The sequence below is a fragment of the Salmo salar genome, chromosome 11, assembly GCF_965601325.2.
Source record: "Salmo salar chromosome 11, fSalSal1, whole genome shotgun sequence".
Classification (NCBI taxonomy): Eukaryota; Metazoa; Chordata; class Actinopteri; order Salmoniformes; family Salmonidae; genus Salmo; species Salmo salar.
The window spans coordinates 21,973,028-21,984,271 of NC_138301.1; the positions used below are offsets into that span (position 1 = coordinate 21,973,028).

General features: G+C 41.1%; 1 protein-coding gene and 1 long non-coding RNA gene across 3 annotated transcripts; one reads left to right on the top strand and one right to left on the bottom strand.

Moving 5' to 3' along the window:
* Window positions 1-1,057: 1,057 nt before the first annotated feature.
* On the top strand, window positions 1,058-7,370 carry dnaaf4 (dynein axonemal assembly factor 4). The gene is made up of 9 exons (XM_014126949.3): window positions 1,058-1,273; window positions 1,451-1,598; window positions 2,272-2,405; window positions 2,496-2,712; window positions 2,817-2,962; window positions 3,611-3,720; window positions 3,810-3,963; window positions 4,083-4,188; window positions 7,128-7,370. Exons 1-9 carry the CDS (start codon window positions 1,151-1,153, stop codon window positions 7,238-7,240), a joined length of 1,251 nt encoding a protein of 416 aa, XP_013982424.1. The 5' UTR covers window positions 1,058-1,150; the 3' UTR covers window positions 7,241-7,370.
* Window positions 7,238-9,027, bottom strand: LOC106562221 (uncharacterized). Of its 2 annotated transcripts, XR_001318996.3 has the most exons (3): window positions 8,962-9,027; window positions 8,564-8,718; window positions 7,238-7,930 (listed from the first exon to the last, which is right to left on the bottom strand). It is a non-coding gene; the product is annotated as an uncharacterized LOC106562221 (long non-coding RNA). The 2 variants fall into 2 exon arrangements; XR_001318994.2 differs by lacking the exon at window positions 8,962-9,027 and having other exon boundaries at window positions 8,564-8,955.
* Window positions 9,028-11,244: the final 2,217 nt, after the last annotated feature.

Consider the following 11,244-nt stretch of genomic DNA (forward strand, 5'->3'; position numbering starts at 1 on the left):
ACATCAAGTGAAAAAACTGCATTTGTATGTTGTTGACTGTTAATTTATTAGCCATTTGTGATGAGGCTGAATTTTGTGTGATAAAAATATTGATCATGTTTATAGAAATAATATATTATTACCCCATTCCTAACTAATTGATAATGGTTAAATTTAACACAAAAATGGTAATGTACCAAAATGTTATTTCATTTCAGAAGTACATTCCTTACAGAATAACAACTCCACTTACATATCTTGTTGTTTGCAAAGTGCAGTTAGCTTGATTTTCAAGCTAATTTTTTTATACTAGATGATTGACACCAGATGCCTTATTTTCTTGACAATTTCAAATGTTGTTTATTAGTAAACGTAATGTATGAATAACCTGTATGCTCATTGTACATGCACATTAAGTATTTGCATTTTCCCAAATCGATTGGCCACCAAAAATATATAATTTTCAGATGAGCACCTGATTATATTACCTTTAGGATATTGAATGTACCGGTACATGATCTCAAATGTTAATTTCACTCATAGTTACAACAATTTGATAGTGGTTTTATGAAAATTGTGCAGAGGTATAAAAAAAATGGCAAACAGGGCTCAATTGCGAGGTCTGGTAATAGATTAGATATGAGCCTCTGTAGCATGAACAATATGGTTTCATTTCTTCAATGACCTAAAGCTTCATTTGTTAATTAGTTTTGTATTCTGTTCTTTATAATGAATGTATGTACTAATATTACAAATGCCACAAACTCTTTTTCTAAATTAACAAAGATTTTATTGCAAAACTTTTTTTAATAAATACAACTTTGAAATTGTGTCTTCGCTTTCATGTGTGAAAATGTTGGGCTATCAGATTTACACCTTCAAAACAGACCTTCAAAAATAGCCCCTTAGAGCACTAGGAACACGACATCAGAGCATTTCGAACTGTCAGATATTCTTTGCTTCAACCCTTCAAATCCAGCTGGGCTCTAGGATCTGAAAGCAGGTTGGCCTGGCAGTGGCCCTTTAACTGGCGATAAACTTTGAGACAGGAAGTACACCAATCGTTCGCGGAAACAACTTTACTTCTTCCTTGGCAACCGCCAATGTTGTAGCTACCACCACACACTCACAGCAATTTAGCAAATCAAAGTTAACTGTAAATTGGTTTGAAATGCCTTTGATTGTCAAAGATTACACATGGACACAGACAGAAACGATTGTTTACATAAATGTACCATTAAAAGGAGTAAAGGTTGGGAAAGTAGATATATTTTCCACTGACGAATATCTGAAGGTAAACGTTTTTGGGAAACACCCTAAAGCTAGCTAGCTAACGTTAGCTAGTACCTACCTAAATGTTAACAACAGTAGTAAATGGGCAATTGCTTTGATAATCAGTTTGCTTTGGTTTGCCTCCTTCATTTTAGGTACATTTCCCCCCATTTTTATTTGGTTTGCCTCCTTCATTTAGGTACATTTCCCCCCGTTTTTATTTGAAGCCTTCCTGTCTGAGCCGATAGATGATGACAAAAGCACAGCAAAAATTGGAAATGGAGTTGCAGTTTTCACATTGCAGAAAAAGAAGGAGAGACTGTGGGAGCACCTTGTGATTAATAACAGTAAGTCATTAGCTAACAGCAATATAGATATTAGTCTAGTTAGCTATGTAAGCGATAATCAACGAGGGGCTATGCATTTCAAAATAATGAATGACATGGAGACGCTTTAGCGGAGTGGAATAAACCTTCCATGGAGTTGCATTATTTTCCAGAGAACGCATAGAGAGCCCCGGGTTGATTATCCCTTTTATACCATGGCTATACTTTTGCTGTAAATGTGTTCAACATCCACTGAAGTAGCTAGCAAGTTTGCTAGATAGGCTAGCTACAGTAGTTGCCTTGGTAACCAAACAAACAGACTCGCTAGTTTAGCTAGCCAAACCATCAGTCCTAGCTTGCTATCATTGAAATCGAATTCAGCAATGCCAATACTGTTTTCAATTCGACTTTTACTTTCAAAAGCAGCTCAAACATAGAACATGTAAGAATGAACTAAAGCCATTGAATTCTAACCTGCTGATATACCGTGCCTTATAGGGAAAATAATGCACGCTCTAGAATGCCCTTAAGCCAATCAGAAATAACTTCAACAATGCCATGGTATAAAGTAGCTGCAATACATTATGCAAATTAGTCACAGTATTTTACAACTTACATTTGACCCTGATTGGTATTATTACACAAAGAAGATATAAGGCTCTTGTTAGTGTGTGTGTGTGTGTGTCTGTTTTAGATGACAAAGACAAATTGAGAGAGATCAGGGAAAGAGCACTCTTGAAAGCCCAGGAAAAGCTTGCTGCTGAGTCGAAAGCCAAAGCCACGAAAACACAAGAAGAAAGAAAATATGCACTGGAGACCATGATGAAGGTGAAATATAAAATAAAACACTTGTAAAATATATTCTCTGAAATTTGTGCTAAGAATACATATTAATTTTCAGTTATTTTATATTTTCAGCTTGAAGAAGAGGGGCGAGCCAGGATCCAGAAAATGAAGGATGATGAATGTGAGAAAGCAACAGCACAGTTGGAGGCATGGAAACTGAAGCAGAGGCAAATAGCAGAGGAGGAGGCCCAACTAAAGCTACAAAGTCAGAGAATCAAGGTTGACAAACAAAGCAAATCGGAAAAGATACATGTACCCAGAACATCAGACCAAAGCAAGGTCAAGCATGGTAAATAAAACTCTGGTACAATCGAATTGTACATTCTGCAATCATACGTTTGTTGATTGGTTGAGTATTCCATAATGAATATCATCTGCTTGTTTCTTACATAGATCAGAAAAACAGTGTTCAATCAATCAGCAAGAAAAAACAGGTGGATTTGCCAGCTCCAAGATCCACAGGCAACATTCAAATCAAGTTCACACCACGAGTGTTTCCCACTGCCCTACGAGAATCAAGAGTACTAGAGGAGGAAGAGGTGTAAACTCATTTTTTCTCTTTCCACTTTCAAGTATTAACCACGTTTTTTTCATCAGTGAATCTTTGAAACTGTGGCTTATTAAAGGGCAATTCCGCCACTTTTCAACCTCATATCCATTATCTGCAGCACCATACCAGTGTATACATACTGTATGTTAAAACAGCACGTTTCTATGATCTGTGGTTAAAAAGATAATAAGAACTGTCCTAAAAATGCTTCTCTGTGACAACACAGGGTAGGATTAAAAGTCAGAAACTGATTTTCAAAACCTGCAACGAGTTTCTTGCCAGAGGGAAGGTATATTCTTTCTCCCCACGTCACTGGGAATCGCAGTGTTTGAAAATCACTGTTTTTAAAATGTTTTCACTTTTGATTATGACGTCGGGTAGAACATTTTAACCTAGAAACTTAGAAATCCGGCATATTCACATATGTAAATGCTGGTATTCTGCCGGAGATAATGAAAAGTGGTGGAATTTCCCTTTAAGTATGGGTATTGATTGTTTTGTCTTTACTTTAAGCTATGGGCACGGGATGCATTTGTCCATTCTCGGTTCCATATGGGGAGGTAGCATCATATTGTGTTGAATTTTTTTACATTTTATCAAGCCAACCCAATCATATGAATGTGTTCTTTTGGAACAGTGGCTTCAGAAGCAGGCTGAGGCCAGAAGGGCAATAAATGTAAACCTGGCAGAGCTGAAGGACCTGACAGAAGAAGAGAGGAACCCTGACTGGTTAAAGGAGAAAGGAGAGTAAGTAGGCTAATCTTGTCAAAATCAGTGATCATAAGAACAATGAAGCATAGTGTTAATATTAAATGTCTTCCCTCCATGTTTTTCAGCAAATTGTTTGCAACAGGTAACTACTTGGCTGCGATCAATGCTTACAGCCTTGCCATAAAGCTTAACAGAAAGATTCCTGCCATATATTCAAACCGTGCTGCTTGTCACTTGAAACTAAGGAATCTTCATAAAGCCATTGAGGATTCCTCTTGGGTCAGTATTCATCTTCCTTGTGTAAATGTTTCCTTTTACTCAACAGCATTGGTAAAGGAGATTGTTGTATAGAACATGACATTACAATGTTTCTTCATACACACAATCTTTCATTGCAGGCACTTGATCTGTTGACGCCACCCGTGGCTGGCAATGCAGGTGCCAGAACAAGAGCCCATGTAAGACGAGGCACAGCTTTTTGTGAACTGGAGCTCTATACTGAAGGTCTGTGCAACATCAACAAGGGCATTTCTCAAGCTACTTGGCTCCCCTTGGCACTTTCTATTTTAGTTTTAGACCTCATTGTTATTCATACTTGGACAAGTGAAATGCAAAAAAGAGAATACTTTGCACAATACACTGCATCTCAGTGCTAGAGGTGTCACTACAGACACCCTGGTTCGAATCCAGGCTGTATCACAACCGGCCGTGATTGGGAGTCCCATAGGGCGGCGCACAATTGGCCCAGCGTCGTCCGGGTTTGGCCGGTGTAGGCTGTAATTGTAAATAAGAATTTGTTCTTGCCTAGTTAAATAAATAAAAAAACAATGTAAAGATTATGTACTGTAGCCCCAGAGATGGGTGTTTTGTACTTTACCTTCTGTAACACTGACCTCTGCTGGCTAAAAAGTAGAATATTTTGTTTGTTCTGCCCAGAATGAAAAGCCAACTGGCCTTGTGACTGAAATTTGTATATATTTCTTTATTTCACCTATATTTAACCAGTTAGGCTAGTTGAGAACAAGTTCTCATTTGCAACTGCGACCTGGCCAAGATAAAGCAAAGCAGTTCGACACATACAACAACACAGACTTACACATGGAATAAACAAACATACAGTCAATAATACAGTAGAAAAATATATATACAGCATGTGCAAATGAGGTAGGATAAGAGAGGTAAGGCAATAAATAGGCCATGGTGGCAAAGTCATTACAATATAGCAATTAAACACTGGAATGGTAGATGTGCAGAAGATGAATGTGCAAGTAGAGATACTGGGGTGCAAAGGAGCAAGATAAATAAATACAGTATGGGGATGAGGTAGATTGGATGGGCTATTTACAGATGATCTATGTACAGGTGCAGTGATCTGTGAGTTGCTCTGACAGCTGGTGCTTAAAGCTAGTGAGTGAGGTAAGAGTCTCCAGCTTCAGAGATTCTTGCAGTTCGTTCCAGTCATTGGCAGCAGAGAACTGGAAGGAGAGGCATCCAAAGGAAGAATTGGCTTTGGGGGTGACCAGTGAGATATACCTGCTGGAGCGCGTGCTACGGGTGGGTGCTGCTATGGTGACCAGTGAGCTGAGAAGGCGGGGCTTTACCTAGCAGAGACTTGTAGATGACGTGGAGCCAGTAGGTTTGGCGACAAGTATGAAGCGAGGGCCAGCCAACGAGAGCATACAGGTCGCAGTGGTGGGTAATATATGGGGCTTTGGTGACAAAACAGATGGCACTGTGATAGACTGCATCCAATTTGTTGAGTAGAGTGTTGGAGGCTATTTTGTAAATGACATCGCCGAAGTCGAGGATCGGTAGGATGGTCAGTTTTTTACGAGGGTATGTTTGGCAGCATGAGTGAAGGATGCTTTGTTGCGAAATAGGAAGCCGATTCTAGATTTAATTATGGATTGGAGATGCTTAGAGTCTGGAAGGAGAGTTTACAGTCTAACCAGACACCCAGGTATTTGTAGTTGTCCACATATTCTAAGTCAGAATCGTGCTGGAGGGGCGGGCAGCGATCGGTTGAAGAGCATGCATTTAGTTTTACTTGTATTTAAGAGCAGTTGGAGGCCACGAAAGGAGAGTTGTATGGCATTGAAGCTCAACTGGAGGTTAGTTAACACAGTGTCCAACGAAGGGCCAGAGGTATACAGAATGGTGTCGTCTGCGTAGAGGTGGATCAAAGAATCACCAGCAGCGAGAGCGACATCATTGATATATACAGAGAAGAGAGTCGGCCCGAGAATTGAACCCTGTGGCACCCCCATAGAGACTGCCAGAGGTCCGGACAACAGGCCCTCCGATTTGACATACTGAACTCTATCGGAGAAGTAGTTGGTGAACCAAGCGAGGCAATCATTTAAGAAACCAAGGCTGTTGAGTCTGCCAATAAGAATGTTGTGATTGACAGAGTCGAAAGCCTTAGCCAGGACGGCTGCACAGTAATGTCTCTTATCGATGGCAGTTATATCGTTTAGGACCTTGAGTGTGGCTGAGGTGCACCCATGACCAGCTCTGAAACCAGATTGCATAGCGGAGAAGGTACGGTGAGATTCGAAATGGTTGGTAATCTGTTAACTTGGCTTTCAAAGACCTTAAAGGAAGGGTAGAATAGTTATAGGTCTGTAGCAGTTTGGGTCTAGAGTGTTTCCCCCTTTGAAGAGGGGGATGACCGCGGCAGCTTTCCAATCTATGGGAATCTCAGACGATACGAAAGAGGTTGAACAGGCTAGTAATAGGGGTTGCAATAATTTTGGCAGATAATTTTAGAGAGGGTCCAGATTGTCTAGCCCGGCTGATCTGTAGGGGTCCAGATTTTGTAGCTCTTTCAGAACATCAGCTATCTGGATTTGGGTGAAGGAGAAGTGGGGGAGGTTTGGGTGAGTTGCTGTGGGGTACGCAAGGCTGTTGACCGGGGAAGGGGTCGCCAGGTGGAAAGCATGACCAGCCGTGGAAAAACGCTTATTTAAACTCTCAATTATTGTGGATTTATCGTAGTGACAGTGTTTCCTAGCCTCAGTGCAGTGGCCAGCTGTGATGAGGTGCTCTTATTCTCCATTGACTTCAGTGTCCCAGAACTTTTTTGAGTTAGTACTACAGGATGCACATTTCTGTGAAAAAGCTAGCCTTAGCTTTTCTAACTGCCTGTGTATATTGGTTCCTAACTTCCCTGAAAAGTTGCATATCACGGGGGCTATTCGATGCTAATGCAGAACGCCACAGGATGTTTTTGTGCTGGTCAAGGGCAGACAGGTCTGGAGTGAACCAAGGACTATATCTATTCCTAGTTCAATTTTTTTTTTGAATGGAGCATGCTTATTTAAAGTAATGCAGCTGTGGATATCCTAGGCTAGGAAGTAGGGATAGCTGGTTTAGCAGCGTATGTCTACCATGGCCTGTGCAGTCAGCTAAACCTTTTTTCTCTCTTGGAAATATTTTCATAGGTCTTCAAGATTACCAGGCTGCTTTGACGATTGATCCTCAAAATGAAACTCTACAAGCTGACACACACAAAATCAGACAAATCATCCAAGGGAGTGCACCCTGTTCTGAATGAATATATATATATTTTTTAATACATTCATATATTTTTGCAATGAGGAACACTACAATGAATGCTGATAGCCCACCTGGTCAGTGTAGCCTAATGTGTTTAGTGATACAATAAAGTTAAACATTGTAACTTGCTCCAGCTATTAGTGTGTTTCTGTATGTCACAAATAACATAAGTGCAAGTAAAAATATGCTTTACTTTGTAAGTAGAATGATACAACATGCATATTGTAGAACTTAAATGTACAGCTATTATGCATTTTCAGGATACCAATCATTGTCAATGGAGTGAAGGTCCACCAGGTAGTTTAATCAACACCAAGACAATGTTATACCATGTCAATCAGATAGTGTTTTGCAAATTAGGGCAGTCATATACCCTGCTTCGATCAAGACTTGTATTGAAGGAGTTGTCACGTAACATCCCACAGTTCCCAAGGTCTTCTGTGAATCTTTGTGAAAGTGGGTGGTAGGAACAGGGTGATGATTCAAATGTTGGAGGACTAACGCCATAGTCACTTGAGGTGGTCTTGTAGAAGGGGCTTTGAGGCTTTGCCCATGGCACAGCCGAACTGTTTTTAACCACTGGGGTCATCATACATGAGAAAACAGGATTCCCAGGGTTTGCACACAGGGCTCTGCTTTGTTCCTGCTGTTGAGGAGCCGACATTGTTGCCAAGGCCTACCAGTCTACCTAGAAGGTCAGGTGATGACAAAAAAAACAAATATCAAATAGTTCAGTGTTTCCCAAACTCGGTTTTCGCAAAATATAAAAGATTATGGATACTGACAAGATACTGGTCTCTCCGCCCTAACAATGGTTGTCGTTGTCCAAAAAGCAGCACGCCGATCCCTTTTTTTGGATTGGTTGATACATCTCATTTTAATACTTTTTTTTATTTATTTTTTATAGTATATGAGGGTTGTTGACGTCAACCGACATTCAATTGAGAGATGTTATGCCAATGTAGCAAATAAGCCATACATTTTTTTATTTACAAAATTCGACACTCATTATACAAAATCTCCTTGCCTGGTGGGCGACAGACTTTCAGCCGAGTTGGGCCTAGCTATCTCTTTGCGTCTTCCTCTCTGAATATCAGCATGCCTTATGAGTGTTTTTCCTAAACTCGGTTCTGGGCCCTCCACCTAGGGTGCACGTTTTGGTTATTGTTCTAGCATACAGCTGATTCAAATAATCAAAGCTTGATGATGAGTTGGTTATTTGAATCAGCTGTTTAGTGCTAGGGCAAAAACCAACAGACCCAGAGATATGAAACGCTACAAGGTTCAGACAAACTTTTTAAACTCCTAAAGTAAGACTTACCTTGATAATTGGTTGGTGAGGACAGACCTCTGTCGTGGATTCAGAATGTTGGTTACCATAGCTACCCTCCTTCGCAACGGTTTTGACGACAGTTGAAGTAGATGTACTAGATCGGAAGGATCATCCTCCTCGCTTCATATCTCTTCATTCTAAGCCTTGTGTGTATTATACAAACCTTACAAAGTTGGGCGTATTGAATAAAGCCAACCCACTGACATATATTCATTGCAGCAGACTAAAATCATGAGTTTAGTATGTTTGTTTACATCTACCCATGTATTTCTCAGCTGATCAATCACGTGATCCAGAGACCATAGTATACTAGGAGCTGTAGTTTCCAACTTTGGCAAACGACATGTGCTCACTTCACGCAAACTCAAAATTAAAACTACACTTACCCCTCACACGTTCTTCAGCTTCGCAAAGGTCTGTTGTTATTAGCGTCATGACAGCAACATTCGCGTCCCGGTGGCAGCATTAAGACTTCCGGTTTTCAAGCTTTTCCTTCCAAACAAAAGTCTGAGGTAAACGCTATCTGTATGATTTTCTTGCAGCTTTGCATAGCCATAGTGCATAATGTAAAAATTATTATTATAACTACATCAGGGAAAATCCGAACTAAAGAGAATTACTACTCTATATAAGATACATAATATGTTTTTAATATGTAATTGTATAGGACTGGTTCTATGCTTACAAGTTTTTCTTGGTTCTTACAGATCCTATCACGGTTTCAATTTATGTCCAGTTTGATTGAGTTGTATTCCTGGATGATTATATGTCCTTGTGGCTTATAGCCTCATGTGTCTTGTCCTAGTAGCACCCTCTAGTGGCTTAAAGCCTCGTGTCTTATCCTAAACTCAGCAAAAAAATAAGTTTCCCTTTTTCAGGACCCTATCTTTAAAAGATAATTCGTAAAAATCCAAATACCTTCACAGATCTTCATTGTAAAAGGTTTAAACACTGTTTCCCATGCTTGTTCAATGAACCATATACAATTAATGAACATGCACCTGTGGAATATTCGTTAAGACACTAACAGCTTACAGACGGTAGGCAATTATGGTCACAGTTATGAAAATTTAGGACACTAAAGAGGCCTTTCTACAGACTCTGAAAAACACCAAAATAAATATGCCCAGGGTCCCTGCTCATCTGCTTGAACGTGCTGCAAGGAGGCATGAAGACTGCAGATGTGGCTAGGGCAATAAATTGCAATATCCGTACTGTGAGATGCCTAAGACAGCGCTACAGGGAGACAGGACGGGCAGCTGATCGTCCTCGCAGTGGCAGACCTAGTGTAACAACACCTGCACAGGATCGGTACATCCGAACATCACACCTGCGGGACAGGTACAGGATGGCAACAACAACTGCCCGAGTTACACCAGGAACGCACAATCCCTCCATCAGTGCTCAGACTGTCCGCAAAAGGCTGAGAGAGGCTGGACTGAGGGCTTGTAGGCCTGTTGTAAGGCAGGTCCTCACCAGACATCACCGGCAACAACGTCGCCTATGGGCACAAACCCACCGTCGCTGGACCAGACAGGACTGTCAAAAAGTGCTCTTCACTGAGGAGTCGCGGTTTTGTCTCACCAGGGGGGGATGGTCGGATTCACGTTTATCGTCGAAGGAATGAGCGTTACACTGAGGCCTGTACTCTGGAGAGGGATCAATTTGGAGGTGAAGGGTCCAACATAGGGTCCGTCTGGGACGGTGTGTCACAGCATTATCGGACTGAGCTTGTTGTCATTGCAGGCAATCTCAACGCTGTGCGTTACAGGGAAGATCCTCCTCCCTCATGTGGTACGCTTCCTGCAGGCTCATCCTGACATGACCCTCCAGCATGACAATGCCACCAACCATACTGCTCATTCTGTACGTGATTTCCTGCAAGACAGGAATGTCAGTGTTCTGCCATGGCCAGCGAAGAGCCCGGATCTCAATCCCATTGAGCATGTCTGGGACCTGTTGGATCAGAGAGTGAGGGCTAGGGCCATTCCCACCAGAAATGTCCGGGAACTTGCAGGTGCCATGGTGGAAGAGTGGGGTAACATCTCACAGCAAGAACTGGCAAATCTGGTGCAGTCCATGAGGAGGAGATGCACTGCAATACTTAAAGCAGCTGGTGGCCACACCAGATACTGACTGTTACTTTTAATTTTCACCCCCCCTTTGTTCAGGGACACATTATTCCATTTCTTTTAGTCCCATGTCTGTGGAACTTGTTCAGTTTATGTCTCAGTTGTTGAATCTTGTTATGTTCATACAAATATTTACACATGTTAAGTTTGCTGAATATAAACGCAGTTGACAGTGAGAGGACGTTTCTTTTTTTGTTGAGTTTAGTTCTGTGAAACCATAACATTATGTGTTGTACCCAGCAGTTGTCTCATTATCTTTTGCTAATAAATACAAATTATTTGGTAATTCAGAGTTTGTGACTATTTACCCATGCAACAGAACATAGCCAGCAATGCAGTTCTCTGTATATGGAATACATATTGGACTGTATCACTAGAGGAAAACGTTTACTGTCTCAGCTAAGGTGAGGTGCAAAAGACTCAGTAGGTTCTCTACTAACCAAATACTGTACCTACCATTCCTCTCCAAATGGACCCTCTTCCATTCATCACGAGTCAATGTAAACACACCATTATTTAGAGTGGTATGCCTGAACC

Bases quoted from the DNA above. Each gene is read 5' to 3' on its own strand.
- dnaaf4 (XM_014126949.3), top strand. From the start codon at position 1,151: ATGCCTTTGATTGTCAAAGATTACACATGGACACAGACAGAAACGATT. The intron at 1,599-2,271 runs GTAAGTCATTAG...TGTCTGTTTTAG, and splicing joins GCACCTTGTGATTAATAACA to ATGACAAAGACAAATTGAGA. The intron at 2,963-3,610 runs GTGTAAACTCAT...CTTTTGGAACAG, and splicing joins GAGTACTAGAGGAGGAAGAG to TGGCTTCAGAAGCAGGCTGA.